The sequence below is a fragment of the Branchiostoma lanceolatum genome, chromosome 3, assembly GCF_035083965.1.
Source record: "Branchiostoma lanceolatum isolate klBraLanc5 chromosome 3, klBraLanc5.hap2, whole genome shotgun sequence".
Taxonomy (NCBI): Eukaryota; Metazoa; Chordata; class Leptocardii; order Amphioxiformes; family Branchiostomatidae; genus Branchiostoma; species Branchiostoma lanceolatum.
The window spans coordinates 2,134,409-2,153,309 of NC_089724.1; the positions used below are offsets into that span (position 1 = coordinate 2,134,409).

At 44.6% G+C, this 18,901-nt stretch overlaps 3 protein-coding genes and 1 long non-coding RNA gene across 11 annotated transcripts; all 4 read left to right on the plus strand.

The window, feature by feature from the left end:
- The first annotated feature begins 421 nt into the window (after positions 1-421).
- On the plus strand, positions 422-6,239 carry LOC136429694 (uncharacterized). 3 transcript variants are annotated; one of them, XM_066419635.1, is made up of 5 exons: positions 422-583; positions 1,554-1,695; positions 2,045-2,162; positions 4,792-4,921; positions 6,129-6,239. In XM_066419635.1, exons 1-5 carry the CDS (start codon positions 430-432, stop codon positions 6,158-6,160), a joined length of 576 nt encoding a protein of 191 aa, XP_066275732.1. In that variant the 5' UTR covers positions 422-429; the 3' UTR covers positions 6,161-6,239. The 3 variants fall into 3 exon arrangements, 2 of the variants coding, with proteins under 2 accessions (XP_066275732.1, XP_066275731.1); XM_066419634.1 differs by lacking the exon at positions 2,045-2,162 and adding an exon at positions 2,567-2,684; XR_010754785.1 differs by lacking the exons at positions 422-583; positions 1,554-1,695; positions 2,045-2,162; positions 6,129-6,239 and adding an exon at positions 3,431-3,583 and having other exon boundaries at positions 4,792-4,906.
- An 809-nt stretch (positions 6,240-7,048) lies between these two features.
- Positions 7,049-15,369, plus strand: LOC136429698 (serine protease inhibitor swm-1-like). 6 transcript variants are annotated; one of them, XM_066419641.1, is made up of 4 exons: positions 7,049-7,195; positions 14,177-14,347; positions 14,753-14,920; positions 15,263-15,369. In XM_066419641.1, the coding sequence occupies exons 1-4, from the start codon at positions 7,135-7,137 to the stop codon at positions 15,283-15,285; spliced, it is 423 nt and encodes a 140-aa protein (XP_066275738.1). In that variant the 5' UTR covers positions 7,049-7,134; the 3' UTR covers positions 15,286-15,369. The 6 variants fall into 6 exon arrangements, 4 of the variants coding, with proteins under 4 accessions (XP_066275738.1, XP_066275736.1, XP_066275737.1 ...); XM_066419639.1 differs by lacking the exons at positions 7,049-7,195; positions 14,177-14,347; positions 14,753-14,920; positions 15,263-15,369 and adding exons at positions 10,558-10,919; positions 11,374-11,550; positions 12,212-12,379; positions 12,777-12,875; XM_066419640.1 differs by lacking the exons at positions 7,049-7,195; positions 14,177-14,347 and adding exons at positions 10,788-10,919; positions 11,374-11,550.
- Positions 9,733-10,267, plus strand: LOC136429708 (uncharacterized). Its single transcript, XR_010754792.1, has 2 exons — positions 9,733-9,817; positions 10,161-10,267. It is a non-coding gene; the product is annotated as an uncharacterized lncRNA (long non-coding RNA).
- A 516-nt stretch (positions 15,370-15,885) lies between the features above and the next one.
- Positions 15,886-18,060, plus strand: LOC136429697 (serine protease inhibitor swm-1-like). Its single transcript, XM_066419637.1, has 4 exons — positions 15,886-16,027; positions 16,487-16,663; positions 17,269-17,436; positions 17,947-18,060. The coding sequence occupies exons 1-4, from the start codon at positions 15,967-15,969 to the stop codon at positions 17,970-17,972; spliced, it is 432 nt and encodes a 143-aa protein (XP_066275734.1). The 5' UTR covers positions 15,886-15,966; the 3' UTR covers positions 17,973-18,060.
- The last annotated feature ends 841 nt before the right edge of the window (positions 18,061-18,901 follow it).

Below are 18,901 nucleotides of genomic sequence, written 5' to 3' on the forward strand. Positions count from 1 at the left end.
CACGCAGCAAAGCTTCTTGTTTGTCATGTACATTTATTGTCTCCCATTGTGCTTTGTCACCATATTGATAGTTTGACGACAGGTTAAAAAAATTATGAATCACGGTAAGAGATATTTCATTACAAACTTTTCATACTGTGCCCCGTGCATCCCAGAATGCAATTGGATCCCTGAATCACTGGATCTCTGAATAGGTCTATTCCTGAAACTTTGACAATATCGTATGCACAAGACTATTTTTGTTTCTGGCAATATTCATTTGCGAGCATAATATGTGCAACTGTAGAGGAAAATACATATTAAATTAAGATTAGATAAAGTAATAAGAATATTCTCAATTTGTCCAATATAGGTTGGCATTACTTTTTCTGCCAGTAGTATTTTAAGGTACCGTTACCGTGAGAAGTACTCCATCTGTAACCTTGGGTCATGACGCAAAGACTGGGCCAGGACGGAAACGTGCCTATTTTTATCCAGACAAACGTTGACGTTACAACTCCATTTTACGTCTGCTGCAACACCATGGGTCTACAGGCGGTCCTGGGGCTCCTTCTGCTGCAGTCTTTCCTTCTTACCTGTCACGGTGAGTTATGTAAACCGCAATCATTATGACATATAACATCTATACTAACATAATTCCACCAGGGTTCCGCCATCCTGAAAAGATACGTCCATACAGATCTTAAGTCCAACGTCCCTCACTGTTGTATAGCTACAGTGTGTCTAAATTGGGTGTGCTGTACTAGAGATATCTCAAACCCACTGTTTTTCAAACTGGTGGATTTATGTAACTCGGCCGATTAATGTTAATAGAGGTTATATTCAGTATCGTGGGTAGCGTAGTGGTTGGCGGCCTTATATCCACCTAAAAATTTAGAGCTTGAATACAAAGTTTTGTCTCGAGTCTTCGCTCGTAAATTAAGCCGTAACGCCGAAACAAGCTGTATACGTGACTGATTGTAGAGGGATTTTTTTAATACTCCTAGTATTCATATGTTGTATGGCAGTTACATATATATAACCCTATGAACGGACATTGCACAGTATGAAGAGGACCTTTTTCTGGTCAGAAGGTAGATAGTTTGAAGTTAGGCATGTCGTCGGTCGTCGAACTAGCTAGCACAGCCCTTAGGTCACGGCGTCGTAATACGTGGCCCACTAGTGCGCTGCCCGCTGTACGTGCAAAAAGGGTAGGGCATTTCTCTGGTACGTCAAATCTTTAAGTTACATGCTGTACAATAAGAGTCCTATCAAGCGCTGTTGCTGGTAATTCAAAGTTAGAAGAAATGCCAGCCATAGCCTCTTTTTCTCTTTTTTTTTGCCATATGTAAGCACGCTAAATGCGAATAAAATGGCGGTAACAAGTCCGAATGATCCCAAGGCCAAGTCAAAGACATTGACTGTAGTTGGGTTCTAGATGAAGAAATGTTTCACTCCCCAAAAAAGTAGGACGTACGAGAACATACTTTGGCAGTTTTTTATACATCGTCCACACTTTTGATGGACCATAATGTGCACACATCTTAAGACACTACCCTCAACTTTTTCTTCAGGTGAGTTGGCCTACCTGACCACGTGGGATGGGTGGGGATTTTACAAGGTCAAGGCCGTCGGCAACATGACCAATACGAACGTGAAGGCCACGTGTGAGGCCGCGGGGATGCGGCTCCCGTGCTTCTACACGGGGCACGGGCGGTGCACGCTGTGGTGGACGGCGGACTGCATCGCGTTCGACCACGACGAGCTGGACTGCCGCACGCCGCTGGTCCTCTCAACCAAGATGTGCGTCACCATCTTCCCGCACAACTGCGAGGTCGGTGATTTCCTTCTTCTTCTCCTGCAATACAACACCACGCCCCCCCCCACACACAAACTTTTAGGTGGGCCATTGACTATGGCAATCTTCCAGCACAACTGCAAGGTGAGCAATATCCGTCTTTTTCTTCTGTAATACCACGCTACAACCCCCCCCCCCCATCAACACACAAACACACACTCACAAACAAACAAACACACATACATGCTTCTAAACGGGGCACGGCAGGTGCACGCTCTGGTGGACCTCGGACTGCATCGCGTTCGACCACGACGAGCTGGACTGCCGCACGCCGCTGGTCCTCTCCACCAAGATGTGCGTCACCATCTTCCCGCACAACTGCGAGGTGGGTACTCTTGGCGTCCCTAATACCCCCCCCCACACACACACACACACTATAAGGTGGGCCATTGGCTATGGCCATTTCCCTGCACAAGTGCGAGGTCGGTGATTTCCTTCTTCTTCTCCTGCAATAAAACACCACGCCCCAACCCCCTCCGCCCACACACACAAACTTTTAGGTGGACCATTGACTATGGCAATCTTTCAGCACAACTGCAAGGTGAGCAATATCCGTCTTTTTCTTCTGTAATACAACGCTACAACCCCACCCCTCATCAACACACACATACACACACACACACACAAACACACACAAACACACACACACACACACACACACACTCACACACACACACATACACACAAACAAACAAACACACATACATGCTTCTACACGGGGCACGGCAGGTGCACCCTCTGGTGGACCTCCGACTGCATCGCGTTCGACCACGACGAGTTGGACTGCCGCACGCCGCTGGTGCTCTCCACCAAGATGTGCGTCACCATCTTCCCACACAACTGCGAGGTGGGTTTCATTCTTCTTCTCCTGCAATACAACATCACCCCCCCCCCCCACCCACACAAACTTTTAGTTGGGCTATTGACTATGGCAATCTTTAAGCACAACTGCAAGCCGTGCAAGGTAAGCAATATCCGTCTTTTTCTTCTGTAATACCACGCTACAACCCCCCCCCCCCCAACACACACACACACACACACACACACAGTCACAAACACAAACACAGACAAACACACACATATACGTGCTTCTACACGGGGTACGGCAGGTGCACGCTCTGGTGGACGTCCGACTGCATCGCGTTCGACCACGACGAGTTAGACTGCCGCACGCCGCTGGTGCTCTCCACCAAGATGTGCGTCGCCATCTTCCCGCACAACTGCGAGGTGGGTATTCTTCTTCTTTTCCTACAATACAACACCACGCCCCCCCCACACTTTTACGGTGGGCCTAGTAGTTCAACGCCCCCCCCCCCACCACCACACACACACTATAAGGGGGGCCATTGGCTATGACCATTTTCCCGCACAACTGCGAGGTCGGTGATTTCCTTCTTCTTCTCCTGCAATACAATACCACGCCCCCCCCCCACAAACTTTTAGGTGGGCTATTGACAGGCAATCTTTCACGACAACTGCAAGGTAAGCAATATCCGTCTTTTTCTTCTGTAATACCACGCTACGACCCCCCCCCCCTCCCATCAACACACACACACATACACACAAACACACACACACAAACACACACAAACACACACATATACGTGCTTCTACACGGGGCACGGGCGGTGCACCCTCTGGTGGACCTCCGACTGCATCGCGTTCGACCACGATGAGTTGGACTGCCGCACGCCGCTGGTGCTCTCCACCAAGATGTGCGTCACCATCTTCCCGCACAACTGCGAGGTGAGTAATATTTTCTTCCTTCTGTAGCACACCGTCCACCTCACCGCCTATCTCACTGGTCCCGCGGCACGTTGGAGACTGTGCTGCGACCGGGCGATTTGACATAGTGCTCAACGAATTTCATCAATAACAAATTAATCATACTTACGTTTTGCACGATATTCTCGTTATAAAGCCAAGGGTGACACAGATCCAGTTTGGGGTGAGATGAGGTGAGAGGTGAGGGCAAGGGACGCCATGCACATTTTAATGCAGCATGGAGAAAAATAGTCACGCACAAACACAAACACGTGTACACACACACGCGCGCGCGCGGTGTGTACACTTGTTACAAACACACAGACGCACACACAGACGCAAACACACACACAAACAAATGCACACCGTGGCACACACACAACATCGTGATATAAACACACTCAAATACACACTTGCGGTGAAAACAATTCTCTATTACTAGTAACCCACACATCTGCTTCGAGATGGGGCGTTTGCACAGCACACCGTTCTGTTTGCACGTTGGCCCGTGTAAATGACGGAAGCCACGCCAGCGCAGTTAGTGTATTTGTCTCCTAGATAACCTCTGATCTTAGTCCGTTTTTGTCAACTGTTGGCGTCACATTTCGTGAGCGTTGCTAAAGCACTCTGCAGAAAACTGTGTGTCCGTAATGCTCTTGGATAGACATGTGTAACATATTTTTAAAATTAATCAAAACTAATAGGTAGTCTGGTCGACGTAGACTTTATTTCTAAAACTCAGACCTATGTTTTTGTACACGGTAGTGCGGGTTTCATAGTCTATGTTTTCATATCTGTACTTTTATTTTGGAGACACTTCATCATTTTAGTTCCCAAACAGATGTTTTGGGTGAAGGCTACGACGTTTTCTGAAAGACTATGTTTCATAGCAATGGGTAAGGCAATCATATTATAACATTCCTGTCAAATATATTTTTGGAGAAAAAAAAGAGGAGCTAATACTACTGTCGGCAAACACCTGAGTCACTTGCAAACAGTAAAACACCAGCGACTGGACAAGACGTCCAATATTGTACATCATGCTCAGTCCAGGGCTTCACGTTGCCAATAAACCCCTAAGATGCCAACGAACAGTACTCTGTGTTTATTTCTCCAGCGGCTGGCCGGCACGTTATGTCCATGTACACGTAAGGGAGTAGTAATACATGCATGTGTGTGTCACTCTACAGCGGCTGGACGACACGTTTGTGTACATGCCCGGCTGGCACGGTGACGACACGGCCTGGGGAGTGGACTACGACACGAACAGCTGGGCTCTGCTAGGGGCACACTACAGCGACAAGTACGCGCTGTGTGCAGGTAAGTCAGCTGGGCTCTGATAGGGGCACACTACAGCGACAAGTACGCCTTGTGTGCAGGTAAGCTGGGCTCTGCTAGGGGCACACTACAGCGACAAGTACGCCCTGTGTGCAGGTAAGCTGGGCTCTGCTAGGGGCACACTACAGCGACAAGTACGCCCTGTGTGCAGGTAAGTCAGCTGGGCTCTTATAGGGGCACACTACAGCGACAAGTACGCCCTGTGTGCAGGTAAGTAAGCTGGGCTCTGATAGGGGCACACTTCAGCGACAAGTACGCCCTGTGCGCAGGTATGTCGGCTGGGCTCTGATAGGGGCACACTACAGCGACAAGTACGCCCTGTGCGCAGGTAAGTCAGCTGGGCTCTAATAGGGGCACACTGTAGCGACAAGTACGCCCTGTGTGCAGGTAAGTCAGCTGGGCTCTGCTAGGGGCACACTACAGCGACAAGTACGCCCTGTGCGCAGGTAAGTCAGCTGGGCTCTGCTAGGGGCACACCACAGCGACAAGTACGCCCTGTGCGCAGGTAAGTCAGCTGGGCTCTGATAGGGGCACACTATAGCGACAAGTACGCCCTGTGTGCAGGTAAGTCAGCTGGGCTCTGCTAGGGGCACACTACAGCGACAAGTACGCCCTATGTGCGGGTAAGTCAGCTGGGCTCTGCTAGGGGAACACTACAGCGACAAGTACGCCCTCAGCAGGTAGGGCGTCATCAATACTGTATTCTTATCATTTAGGGCATTATCCTAGACTACATCGGACTACACTCTTTTCCCCGAGAGTCCCTGTCTGCCATGACGTTTTGATGGCTCTGGTGATGGTACTTTAAAAGAACAAAATCGATGGTTCGTTCACCAGTCGCTTTACCTAATCTTTGAAGGAGTGTTACAGTAAGAGATACTATAACTTTAATTAGCTCCCTTCCTCTTTGTCATGGCATTATACTACATGCTACATATGTATCGGTCATATTGGAACATATTTAGAAAAATTCCAACGTACTCCTTCGAAAAAAGGTATATTCTGAATCGTTAGCTACAAAAGCACAACAAAGTGTAAATGGATTGAAGTGGTCAAGAAGTTAGGACCACTTACCAAGTTACAGTTTTTTTTAATCTCAAAGATAACCTTGGTCAATGATGAATTATCTTAGATAGATTTGTTTGTTTAGTAAATAGTAATCCTTATGCTTTGTTTACCTTTTCTACAGTGGAATCGCCCAACAACGTCATCACTGGCTAAACAACGAGCACAAGTCCTGGATCCTTGGCGTTGAAGCAGGTGGACCTGCTATTTTAGTTGAATAAAGTCTCAGCTAACTCACATCATCTTTTGCACTTTGTCGTTCTTGTGAGTCTTCTCTGCAACAGATGACGACATGGAACAGATACAGAGTTGATATGATATATCAAATCATTACTGCTTTATTTCATAAAAGGAAATGCCATTTTTAGATCTGCTACTTTAGGTATACAAAGAACTGGGTGATTGTAATTCAGTTTACATTACAAGTGCACATCCACTTCCATTCGATTGCACACAACACACTCGTACAGTTCACCCTCCATATTGTAAATGACGCAGCAGGTAATCTAGCATGTCAGCCAGACGGTTCTGTAGTGACCTTTCTCATGGGGTATTTGAGGACCATTCGCAAAATGTGTTTGTTGTACAAATACCGGTGTTAGCATGAAACGCTTCAAAAGTAGTTTGCTTTGTACAAATGTAATCCTTCCTGAAAAGTATCACTATGAGCGGCTTACAGGTCATTCAGATGTCTGGGGTCCACATTTTAAGGGTTATTCTTCCAGCAGATTCTCCATATCATTAGGACCAACATACTTGTGTATGCACCTCTAATGAGTAAATCATACATTTGAAAGCAAATGAAGAATACAGGCTAAACAATGCACACAGGCATTCAATGAGATTTATCTTTAAAAAGGCGTATTAGATAGTAGCAGCCCACTAGGCCAAATCATGGATCTGGATTGACTAGCTCCTAATTTTAGTAAAAAATAGTGCAAACCTAGTTTGTCTTATTTGAGTTAGATATCACACATCCTGCGTCCTTCGGCAGGACATACGTCAGAAGTTCTAATCAATCGTTGCTAGGAGACGAAGCGCACAGCCACCGCCCCACCACATGAACAGAGATAATTGAACTCAGAACGTGTTCCTTTCTTTACGTGAAAAGACGACGGTTTGAAACTCTCATGATGATGATTTGGGCGGCAATCGTTCTCTCCGTGGCTGTCAACGTGGTGTCTTCCCAACGTATTTACCTTTACTCGTCTCCGATTAAGAATTTAAGTGCCCTGAAAGTGCTATGCCGCATGTGCAGGTAGCAACAATATGGTACACTACTCAGACCATTCAGTAACTGGCCCAACATATGCCGATATCGTTGTCATCGTGGAGAAAAAAGTTAGCCCTGGAGATACATTTTGGCCAAACATTAATACCTGTATGTCTAACCTTCTTCGACGCTTGTAGCCAAAATTTTCTTTGTTTGTTTCAAAATCCAAACCTGCTTGTAACATTATATATACATGTGTACAGTAATTGCTATGAACTAGCCTTTTGCATTGCGTCATCTAAATTTAAGCCATATTACTATCTACAAGGCTGGCGATAGTCGCTACTGATCCATATGGAGTCAATTTGTCTTTAACATGTCTTCAATAAGTTTAGATATGACAGGTCGTTCAAAGCTGGTATTTGCCGAAGGGTGGTTATACCGGCTATATATCCAGGTAAACAATATATAAAGAGAATTCAAACTCTAAAAATGTCTTTATCATGTTTTCATCTTTTTCTGTTGTTCAACGGTCCAAGCCTCGGCTGGCAGTTCGGTATCTGTATCTAGTATAGCCGGTATAACCGCAATAAGGCGTAACATACCAGCTTTGCAGGCACGCGGCGCGACAGCAGCTGGTCATATTACACCGTACGGTCTTTTACACCTAGTCTTTGCAAATCTGACTGCAATCGTTCTTTAAAGCTACTTGGCGAGTACTTGATGACAACGAGTTCCATTCTACTATGGTTCTCGAAAAGTACGAATTTTTGATATTTCGCTTTAATTCATGCATGAACACTTCTGAAATATGATCCATATAAACCTTGTTCCCTACAGACTGTGCTGCCCACAGTCATTGGGAGACCTGCGGGTCCGCCTGTCCGCAGACGTGTGACTCCAGCCCGTTCCAGATCTGTGCGGCTGTCTGTGTGACCGGCTGTGAGTGCGACGCCGGCTACGTGCTGCACAACGGCGACTGTATCCGCCATGTCGACTGTCCGGCAAAAGGCGAGGATGATTGTTTGTTTGTTTATTTGTTTGTTTGTTTATTTGTTTGTTTGTTTATTTGTTTGTCTGCGTGACCGGCTGTGAGTGCGACGCCGGCTACGTGCTGCACAACGGGGAATGTATCCGCCGTGACGACTGTCCGGCAAAACGTGAGGATGTTTTTTTGTTTGTTTGTTTGTTTGTTGTTTGCCCGGAAGAAAGTCTGAGCATATGTGATGCTGGCACTAACCACATAAAGGCCACTGACTTCGGTTAGAGGCAAAGTTTTTGTTTTATTTTATTCACATACATTTAATGAGCATTAGATAACAAGCATATATACAAGCATATATGCTTAAGATGGTCTCTGCTCATAAAATACAGAAAATACAGATGACGGTGAAATACAAAGGCAAAGTTTTTGTGTGTGCGCCCGCGTGTGTGTTTGTGTGCGTGCGTGTGTGTGTTTGAGTGTGTGCGTGTGTGTGTTTTCTTGTCAGTGTGTGTGACGCCCACTACGTGCTACACAACGACGACTGTATCCGTCATGGCGACTGTCCGACAAAACGAGAGGATGTCTGTTTGTTTATTTGTTTGTTTGTTTGTTTGCTTCTTTCTAAGCTTGCTTTGCAAGGCAGTCAGGCTGAGCATACGTGACGCTTGCACTTTCTACCGTGAAAACGGCCACTGACTTCGGTTTGAGGCAAAATCTGTTTGTTTGTTTGTTTGTTCGTTGGTGCCTGTGTCTGTGAATATGGATACGTGACGAATCGATAAACCTTGCCTCTCCTGTAGCATAATGTCGTCAGTAGTCTTTCATGTCAACGTTTAATATTGATATCAATAATACCTTCGTTTCTTTTCTCTTCCTTATTTTAATAAAGTTCTCTCACACAACCAGAGTTTTTTTTTCATATTCCAACATTTCGGTAGACATTTCCCTACCTTTCTTATCCCCGGAAATTGCTACGTTTGCTGTCTTCCCTTTCCTATAGCTAGCTACCTGGCAGTTCTTAACACAGAAAGAGCAGCTTGGAGGAAGCGTACCGATATAGCCTCCCTTTAACATCTACCTAACGTTAGAGATCACTACCTCCCTTTTCTGCTTTCTATTGATTTATTCATTGATTGCCTCAGAATACCCTTCCAACAGAGACATGTAGGCATTCTGCTACCCTTAATTTCGCTAGTTTATCTTTATTTGTTAATCTATCTATTGTGTTTGTCCACCTCAGAATGCCCTGCTAACAGACACTGGTCTGACTGCGGCTAGGCCTGCCTACAGGCGTGCCAAGCGAACCAGCTGTTATTCATTTAGTAATTTCTCAAGTTCTAATGATATGAAGGGAGAGGATGCAGGCTCGGCCACGTTTGTGACTGCGTTTTCTTTCATTATTATTAGTAGTGAGTCCATACATTTGTCAATTTGTTGTTCCCCTCAGAATGCCCCGCTAACAGCCACTGGTCGGACTGCGGCTCTGCCTGCCCCCAGACGTGTGAACCGACAGGACTGTTCGGTTGTCTGGCCGTGTGCGTGCCATCCTGTGTGTGCGATCGCGGCTTCGTCTCGCACTACGGAGCCTGCATCTCACCGGACCAGTGTCCAGGAGGTAAAGTTGTTATATAAAAGCTAAAGTTTCCGTTGCAAGTTCTTGCCCGAGAACTAATTACAACATGAAGCATGAAACAATGTATACAAAAAGTATTCGCACATTGCAAGTTTACAATGGTGACAAGTGGCATGAAATATGTGTATGTCTCTCACGTACAAATCCTCATGAATTACAAATCCATCCATTGATCTACGAGTAAAGGGACAAAAATAGAAGTTTAACTGCCTTTCAAGCAAATATCCTCATGTACCCAAAAAATTGGACTCGATTAAGATCTCTACTGGCATATTTACCGATTACAATGGTTCAGATCCTGATTTGTTGATTTTGTTTCAAACAGGCAATCCTCTGTCAGGGCGCTAGACCGACTGCTTAGCTATCCAGGGACGGAGACTTCCGCAACAGATTCTCATGGAGTAAATAAAAACCACATGGAACGTGATAACATTTGCTGGTGTGTTCATTATCTATTTGTGGAATGGAATAAAAACACGCTTTTTACCCGAGCAAGTATTTTGTCCACACCGACGTTTCGAGCATCAAAAGTCAGGGCAATACTGACTGATCAAAACTGTACTGCAGTTTCAGGTGTCGCTCCTAACAGATGCGGCTCAATCTGTAGCTCTCCAGTAAAAAATAATGACTACATTATTTTATCAGTTATAATCCTTCTCCGATCTGTTACTCAAAATAGATAAAAAACGAACAAAGAACTAGATGAATGGGATTTGCTGGACAGCTATTTCTATCAGATAACATACAATACACAGTTAAAAACCCTTCATAGTACTGTGAAGTACGTAACGTTACCTGCTAATCTGACATTTCAACCAGATGGTTCTCTAGTGACCTTTCTCATGAGTAAGGTATACCAGTTCTACACAAACGCCCTTTGGTGAGGACATACTGTACGTCAGAAGATCGAATCGATGGTTGCTATGAGACGAAACACACATCCACCGCCCCATCACATGAACAGGGGTGATTGAACTCAGTACTGGTTCCTTAACTAAAAGGACCGGACGGTTTGAAACTCTCATGATGATGATTTGGGCGGCAATCATTCTGTCCGTGGTAGTCAACGTGGTGTCGTCCCAAGGTATTCACTTTTACTAGTCTTATGAAAAATTGCAGTATCAATGTGCCCTCATAGTGTTATGCCACGTTCGAGTAGCAAAATGCGGTCTGTACGGTAACCTAGCATATGTTGTATGGAAGACACGGCATGAAAGTAAACATAGGATATAAGCTTTCATGCGCCAAAATGTTTTTTCTTTAGATTCAACACCATATTCATGAAGGTGCCATATCTACGCGTCTTTTGCGTCATGTGATTTAAATTTGCCACATCACAATTAAAAACAACTGTGTGATGTCACACTATATCAGCATGCAGTATGTCTTCACTTCATCCTTTTTTACCCGCCCACCATCGATTGATAACTATTCATAAAATGCTCTACAATAAGATCCCTCTCATCCTAGCCTTGAACTGGTTGCAGTACTGGCAACAACATGACAATATATGATGATGATGATTATCCCTGTTACAGACTGTGCTGCCCACAGCCATTGGGAGTACTGCAGCTCTGCTTGCCCGCAGACGTGTGACTCTATATCCAGCCCGTTCCAGTCCTGCTTTGCGGTCTGCGTAACCGGCTGTGTGTGCGACGCCGGCTACGTGCTGCACAACGGTGACTGTATCCGTCACGTCGACTGTCCGGCAAAACGTGAGGATGTTTGTTTGTTTGTTTTCTTCTTTCCTTGCTTTGCACGGTAGTCAGTCTGTGAATCTGTGACACTGGTTCTTTCTACGTAACTCACCTCGGCAAAGAGCAAGGTTTTTGTTTGTTTGTTTGTTTGTTTTGATTGTTTTATTTGGACGGAAGTCTGGCTGATTGACTGTGAATCCGTGCATGCAGCATCGATGAGAACAACCTTCTAGTACTAGGTAAATATTGTTGTTCGTTAACCCGATTGTCTTGACTATCCCAATAATGCCTCCGTCTCCAACTATATCGTCATTTGTTTTTCTATTCCATAGTCGGTTACCCAGCGTCTTCTGACACAACCAAAGTGTTTTTTTCACATTCCAACGTCTCGGTTTGCACTCTCTTAACTTAAGCCCCATTCTTACCGGACCCGCGGCACGCTGGCGGCGTCGCTGCGGCCGATCGAATTGACAAAGCACTCAACGAATTTTATCGATAAAAATAATTTTTGTGTGTTTTGTTGTCTTTTTGGTCATACTATGATATTCAAATTATAAAGTCAAGTTAAACATCCAGTTATGGACGCAGTGACGCCGCCAGCGTGCCGCGGGTCCAGTGAGAGGGGGCTTAACTACTCTTTTGGTTTGTTTGTTTGTTTGCATTTATTTTTTATCCCCAGAATGCGCTGCTAACAGCCACTGGTCCGACTGCGGTTCGGCCTGCCCCCAGACGTGCGAAGCGAACCAGCTGTTCGGCTGCGGGGCTGTGTGCGTGCCGTCCTGCGTGTGCGATCGCGGCTTCGTCTCGCACTACGGAGCCTGCATCTCACCGGATAGCTGTCCCGGAGGTAAAGATGTTTGAGTTTTTAGTTCGTATACTTTGCTAGCTTTTGATAAGGTATTCCGAGTTCCAGTGAGTGAGGAAACACAGTACAATGAAATATTGTCCTGCTACCTTAAACGTCTGGCCGTTTCCAAAATCTATATCCAGTTGCTTAAGTACCTGCTATCTTGCGTACCTTATTATATAGGTATCTAACATCCATCCAGATTTAAATGCATCTAAATGCTTTTTGTGCCACTTAATTCTTATATATGCCACTAGGTTCACTAGGTTTTGTATATGTTTTGTTGTTTATCTTTTTATAATGTTATCGCAAAGTCTCCATTATTGTACTGTCGCCGGCTGCTGCACGAGTCAAGTAATACGTCATGAAAATGATATTATGTTTTTGACGTTTACAGGTAACCCCCTGTTGTCCGGACGTTAGCCCGACTGGCTCCCTCATGTCCGGTAGGGATGGAGACTTCCGATGCAGATGTTTCTGGAGTGAATAAAACATACCTGGAACGTGATAACATTTGCTGTTGTTAATACATTGAGCTGAATGTTTATTATCTTTTTTGTGGATGTGAATGTACACATGAATAGTATACTAGTAAGCCGGGAATTTGCCCTAACCGCGCGGTGCCTACATATTGTCATCGGCGCACATAAAGTTACGACGAGATCATATTCGTCGCAAGTACTGTAGGTTGACTTGTGATTTCAGCGTGGCAGCCATAGGATATAACAGATAAAACTTTATTGCGCAACAATTTTACAAAGTACAAAGTATGGCTGGTACGTAACTACAGTTCTATATATCTATCTAAGGGCTAATCTACCTAATACAAGTCTTAGAGTGTATACGGTATGGGTTAAGTATGCGTTCTTACAATCATTGGAGGAATTATATGCGCAGGCTGTGACACCAACCACCGAATATGATCTAGGACAGCTTTTCCGTTACTTCTGAAGACAGCCGAATATACGACGTAGCAGGCATGGCTATCCAAGTTCGTTTTGTGATCGTGCGATGATACGACCGGGCGCCCTTAGTGAGATTTTCTCCAAAAATGTATCAGACAGGAAGGAAGATCATAATGTGCTTGCCTTAACCATTTTATCACATAGTCTTTCAGAAAACGTCGTAGCCTTCACTCAAATCATCTGCTTGGAGACTAAAATAACTAAAGTGTCTCCCAAATACAAGTATAGCTATAAAATATAGCCGACAACAAATGTATGAGACCCTCACTACTATGAAAACAGAGGTCTGAGTTTTAGAAATAATGTATAAGTCAAACAGTTTTGCTATATGTGTCACAAGTCGGTCCAAGGTCAACCGGGACACACAGTTTCTGCGCAGTGCTTTATCAAGGCTCACGAAATGTGACGTCAATAGTTGTTTTTTCTAGATCCGAAACCACGTGTAATATAATATGGATGGCAGGTGCTATATTCGAGTCTTTTTATCGTGTCATTTGAAAACATCGCTTCGCGTGCACAATTACAAACAACAGGCTAGCGTCTTACCATATGCGCTAAATCTTCAGCGTGCCTTCAGTTTTTTCTCTTATACAAGAGTGACATTTCTGAACGAGGGCCGGGCAGCTTGTGGACAAACAGACAACTAAATAACAATACAAGATGTAAGAATTAATCATGAGCATGATTCGACACACACATATTTTTTTTTCATTCACGCAAACATCACGACAGGGCCCCATTTTAGAAAATGTCCCTCCGGCATCATTCGCCTGCCCAAGCACTTTAACGAGCTCCGTAATGGTAACATTTATATCACCCTTGTTTCCTACAGACTGCGCTGCCCACAGTCACTGGGAGTTCTGCGGGTCTGCCTGTCCTCAGACATGTGACTCCAGCATGTTCCAGATCTGTGCCGCGGTCTGCATGACCGGCTGTGTGTGTGACGCCGGCTACGTGCTACACAACGGCGACTGTATCCGCCATGTCGACTGTCCGGCAAAAGGTAAGGGTTTTTGTTTGCTTGGTTCTTTCCTTTCGCGACAGACATTCTGAGGCTCTGAGCTTATGTGATATCTGCACTTTCTACATGACGGCCACTTACTTCGATCAGAGGCAAAGTTTTATTTGCTTGCTTCTATCCTTGGTTTGCACTGCAGTCAGTCTTAGCACATGTGAGACTGGCACTTTCTACATAACTGGCACTGACTTTGGGTCGGAGGCAAAGTTATGTATGTTTGTTTGCTTGCTTGTTTGTTTGTTGGGCCACAGTCTGGCTGTGTCTGTGATCTTGGATACATTTTCACATCAGAATGCTTTGGTAACAGCCACTGGTAGGCGTTCTGCTTCCTTTTTTGGTTTTTGTTTGTTTGTTTGTTTGTTGATTAATCTATTTTTTGGTTCCCCTCAGAATGCCCTGCTAACAGCCACTGGTCCGACTGCGGCTCTGCCTGCCCGCAGACGTGTGAGCCGACAGGGCTGTTCGGCTGCCTGGCCGTGTGCGTGCCGTCCTGCGTCTGCGATCGCGGCTTCGTGTCGCACTACGGAGCCTGCATCTCAGCGGACCAGTGTCCTGGAGGTAAACTTGTTATATAAAAGTTAAAGTTTCAGTTGCAAGTTCTTGCCCGAGAACTAATTGCAACATGAAGCATGAAACAATGTATACAAAAAGTATTCGCACATTGCAAGTTTACAGTGGTGACAAGTGGCATGAGATATGTGTATGTCTCCCACGTACAAATCCTCATGAGTTACAAATCCATCCATTGATCTACTAGTAAAGGGACAAAAATAGAAGTTTAACTGCCTTTCAAGCAAATATCCTCATGTACCCAAAAAATTGGAATCGATTAGGACTCTACTGGCATATTTACCGATTACAATGGTTCAGATCCTGATTTGTTGATTTTGTTTCAAACAGGCAATCCTCTGTCAGGGCGCTAGACCGACTGCTTAGCTATCCAGGGACGGAGACTTCCGCAACAGATTCTCATGGAGTGAATAAAAACCACATGGAACGTGATAACATTTCCTGGTGTGTTCATTATCTATTTGTGGAATGGAATAAAAACACGTTTTTTACCCGAGCAAGTATTTTGTCCACACCGACGTTTCGAGCATCAAAAGTCAGGGCAACGCTGACTGATCAAAACTGTACTGCAGTTTTAGGTGTCGCTCCGAACAGATGCGGCTCAATCTGTAGCTGTACTGTCCAGTAAAAAAGAATGACTCTACATTATTGTATCAGTTGTAATCCTTCTCCGATCTGTTACTCAAAATAATAAAAAAACGAACAAAGAACTAGATGAATGGGATTTGCTGGACAGCTATTTCTATCAGATAACATACAATACACAGTTAAAAACCATTCATAGTACTGTGAAGTACGTAACGTTACCTGCTAATCTGACATTTCAACCAGATGGTTCTCTAGTGACCTTTCTCATGAGTAAGGTATACCATTTCTACACATATACCCTTTGGTGAGGACATACTGTACGTCAGAAGATCGAATCGATGGTTGCTATGAGACGAAACACACATCCACTGCCCATCACATGAACAGGGGTGATTGAACTCAGTGCTGGTTCCTTAACTTAAAGGACAGGACTGTTTGAAACTCTCATGATGATGATTTGGGCGGCAATCATTCTGTCCGTGGTAGTCAACGTGGTGTCGTCCCAAGGTATTCACTTTTACTAGTCTTATGAAAAAGTGCAGTATCAATGTGCCCTCATAGTGTTATGCCACGTTCGAGTAGCAAAAATGCGGTCTGTACGGTAAACTAGCATATGTTGTATGGAAGACACGGCATGAAAGTAAACATAGGATATAAGCTTTCATGTGCTAAAATTATTTTTCTTTAGATTCAACACCATACGGTTTCATGAACGTGCCATATCTACGCGTCTTTTGCGTCATGTGATTTGAAATTGCCACATCACAATTCAAAACAACTGTGTGACATCATACTATATCAGCACACAGTATGTCTTCACTTCATCCTTTTTTACCCGCCCACCACCGGTGGATAACTATTCATAAAATGCTCTACAATGAGATCCCTCTCATCCTAGCCTTGAACTGGTTGCAGTACTGGCAACAACATGACAATATATGATGATGATGATTATCCTTGTTACAGACTGTGCTGCCCACAGCCACTGGGAGTCCTGCGGGTCTGCCTGCCCGCAGACGTGTGACTCTATATCCAGCCCGTTCCAGGCCTGCCTCGCGGTCTGTGTGACCGGCTGTGAGTGCGACGCCGGCTACGTGCTGCACAACGGTGACTGTATCCGTCACGTCGACTGTCCGGCAAAACGTGAGGATGCTTGTTTGTTTGTTTGTTTTCTTCTTTCCTTGCTTTGCACGGTAGTCAGTCTGTGAATCTGTGACACTGGTTCTTTCTACGTAACTCACCTCGGCAAAGAATTTGTTTTTCTATTCCATATATAGTTGGTTAACAAGCGTCTTCTGACACAACCAAGGTGTTTTGTTTCACATTCCAACGTCTCGGTATGCATTCTCCTACCTTAAGCCCCAGTCTCACTGGACCCGTGGCACGCTGGTGGCGTCGCTGCGGCCGATCGAATTGACAAAGCACTCAACGAATTTTATCGATAAAAAGAATCTTTTTAATCTCTATGAGTTTTGTTGTCTTTTTGGTCATACTATGATATTTAAATTATAAAGTCAAGGGTAACACATTCAGTTAAGGACGCAGGACGCCACCTGCGTGCCGCGGGTCCAGTGAGAGGGGGCTAAACTGCTATTGTTTATTTCATTTATTCATTTATTTCCCGTGACACCCCCCTCCACTTGGACCCCTGGGAAGAACGGACATGTATGTATATGTATAAAATAAAGGTTTTCTACTTCTTTACTACTCTTTTGGTTTATTTGTTTGCATTTATTTTTTATCCCCAGAATGCGCTGCTAACAGCCACTGGTCCGACTGCGGTTCTGCCTGCCCGCAGACGTGCGAAGCGAACCAGCTGTTCGGCTGCGGGGCCGTGTGCGTGCCGTCCTGCGTCTGCGATGACGGTTTCGTCTCGCATTACGGAGCCTGCATCTCACCGGACCAGTGTCCAGGAGGTAAAGATATTTGAGGTTTTAGTCGGATACTTTGCTAGTTTTTAACAAGGTATTTCGAGTTCCAGTTAGCGAAGAAACACAGTACAATGAAATCTTGTCCAGTCACTGACGACAGGGAGGGGAGGCTACTAACGTCTGTCCGTTTCCAAATCTCCAGTTGTTTTAGTACCTGTTACCTTGCGCTTTTTATTACCTAGGTATCTAACATCCATCAACAGTACAATGGATCACAAATCAACATGAGTACAACATACTGAACGGCATTCAGACACATAGTAATACACATTAGTTTAGCACATTTAAACTGCTATGTGTATACATCTAAATCAATACCTTTATATGCCAATAGTTAGACTAGGTCTTATGATGTTTGCTCCTTATCTATTTCTAATGTTATGTATTCATTGTGCTAAGTTGTCACCGTCAAAAGGCTGCTGTATAATTGTCACGTAATATGTCATGCAAAAATGAATGCCATTATGTTGCTAACGTACGCTTTGTTTAAAACAGGCAACCCCCTGCTGTCCGGACGTTAGCCTGACTGGCCTCCTGTCCAGAGATGAAGTCCTCGGCTACAAAGGGTTCTTGGAGTGAATATAAATAAAAAACAAACACACACTTGGATCAAGCTTTTGTGGGTTTTTTGTGTGTTTGTTATCTAACGGTTAATTGTGTAATACGTGCACTAGCACCAGCACACGCCGACCTAACATTTTGATGTGCATGCTGTTACAGAACCAACCACTAAAAATGACTTAAATTAAGATAGCGTTTTCCGTAACTTTTGAAGACAGAAGAGTGTACGGCGCATTCAAACATGCTCTAAGTTCGCGATCGTGCAGGGACCGGGAATATTTCCAAAAGTATATTAGCATATTAGACACGAAGACTATAATGTGCCTGCCTAACCCAACACATAGTCTTTCATAAGGAAACGTCGTAGCCCTCCCTCAAAACATTTGCTTGGTGACGAAAATAACTAAAGTCATGTGTCTCCAAAATACACGTATAGCTATAAATTATAGACCATAAGACACGCACTACTGTACACTAAAATATAGGTCTGAATTTTAGAAAAAAACTTGTGCATGCGTCGAAAAGTTTGCGATGTTACACAAGTCGGGCCAAGGTCATCAGAGACACACAGTTTTCTGCGCGCGGTGCTTTATCAAGGCTCACGAAATGTTACGTCAATAGTTGACAAAAACGGACGAAGCTCAGAGGTTATCTATAACACAAATATATATAGACCGTAACAAACAAACAAACAAACAAACTGCGTGCAAACATGGGGACGTTGAGCTATGCAAACGGCCCATGTTAAAGCAGATGCGTGGGCTGTTTTTTTTATCGCTTGTGTGTGTGTGTTAGTGTGTATGTGCATGTGTGTTAGTGTCAATATGTGTCGTGTGTCAGTGTATGTGTGAGTGACGTTTTGTGTGTGTGTGTGTGTGTGTGTATGTGC

Coding starts and splice junctions, on each gene's coding strand:
- LOC136429694 (XM_066419635.1), top strand. CDS start 430: ATGACGCAAAGACTGGGCCAGGACGGAAACGTGCCTATTTTTATCCAG. Junction 1,696..2,044: donor TTCTACACGGGGCACGGGCG/GTGCACGCTGTG, acceptor GGGGCACGGCAG/GTGCACGCTCTGGTGGACCT. Junction 4,922..6,128: donor CAAGTACGCGCTGTGTGCAG/GTAAGTCAGCTG, acceptor CCTTTTCTACAG/TGGAATCGCCCAACAACGTC.
- LOC136429698 (XM_066419639.1), top strand. CDS start 10,859: ATGATGATGATTTGGGCGGCAATCATTCTGTCCGTGGTAGTCAACGTG. Junction 10,920..11,373: donor CAACGTGGTGTCGTCCCAAG/GTATTCACTTTT, acceptor TCCCTGTTACAG/ACTGTGCTGCCCACAGCCAT. Junction 12,380..12,776: donor ACCGGATAGCTGTCCCGGAG/GTAAAGATGTTT, acceptor TGACGTTTACAG/GTAACCCCCTGTTGTCCGGA.
- LOC136429697 (XM_066419637.1), top strand. CDS start 15,967: ATGATGATGATTTGGGCGGCAATCATTCTGTCCGTGGTAGTCAACGTG. Junction 16,028..16,486: donor CAACGTGGTGTCGTCCCAAG/GTATTCACTTTT, acceptor TCCTTGTTACAG/ACTGTGCTGCCCACAGCCAC. Junction 17,437..17,946: donor ACCGGACCAGTGTCCAGGAG/GTAAAGATATTT, acceptor TGTTTAAAACAG/GCAACCCCCTGCTGTCCGGA.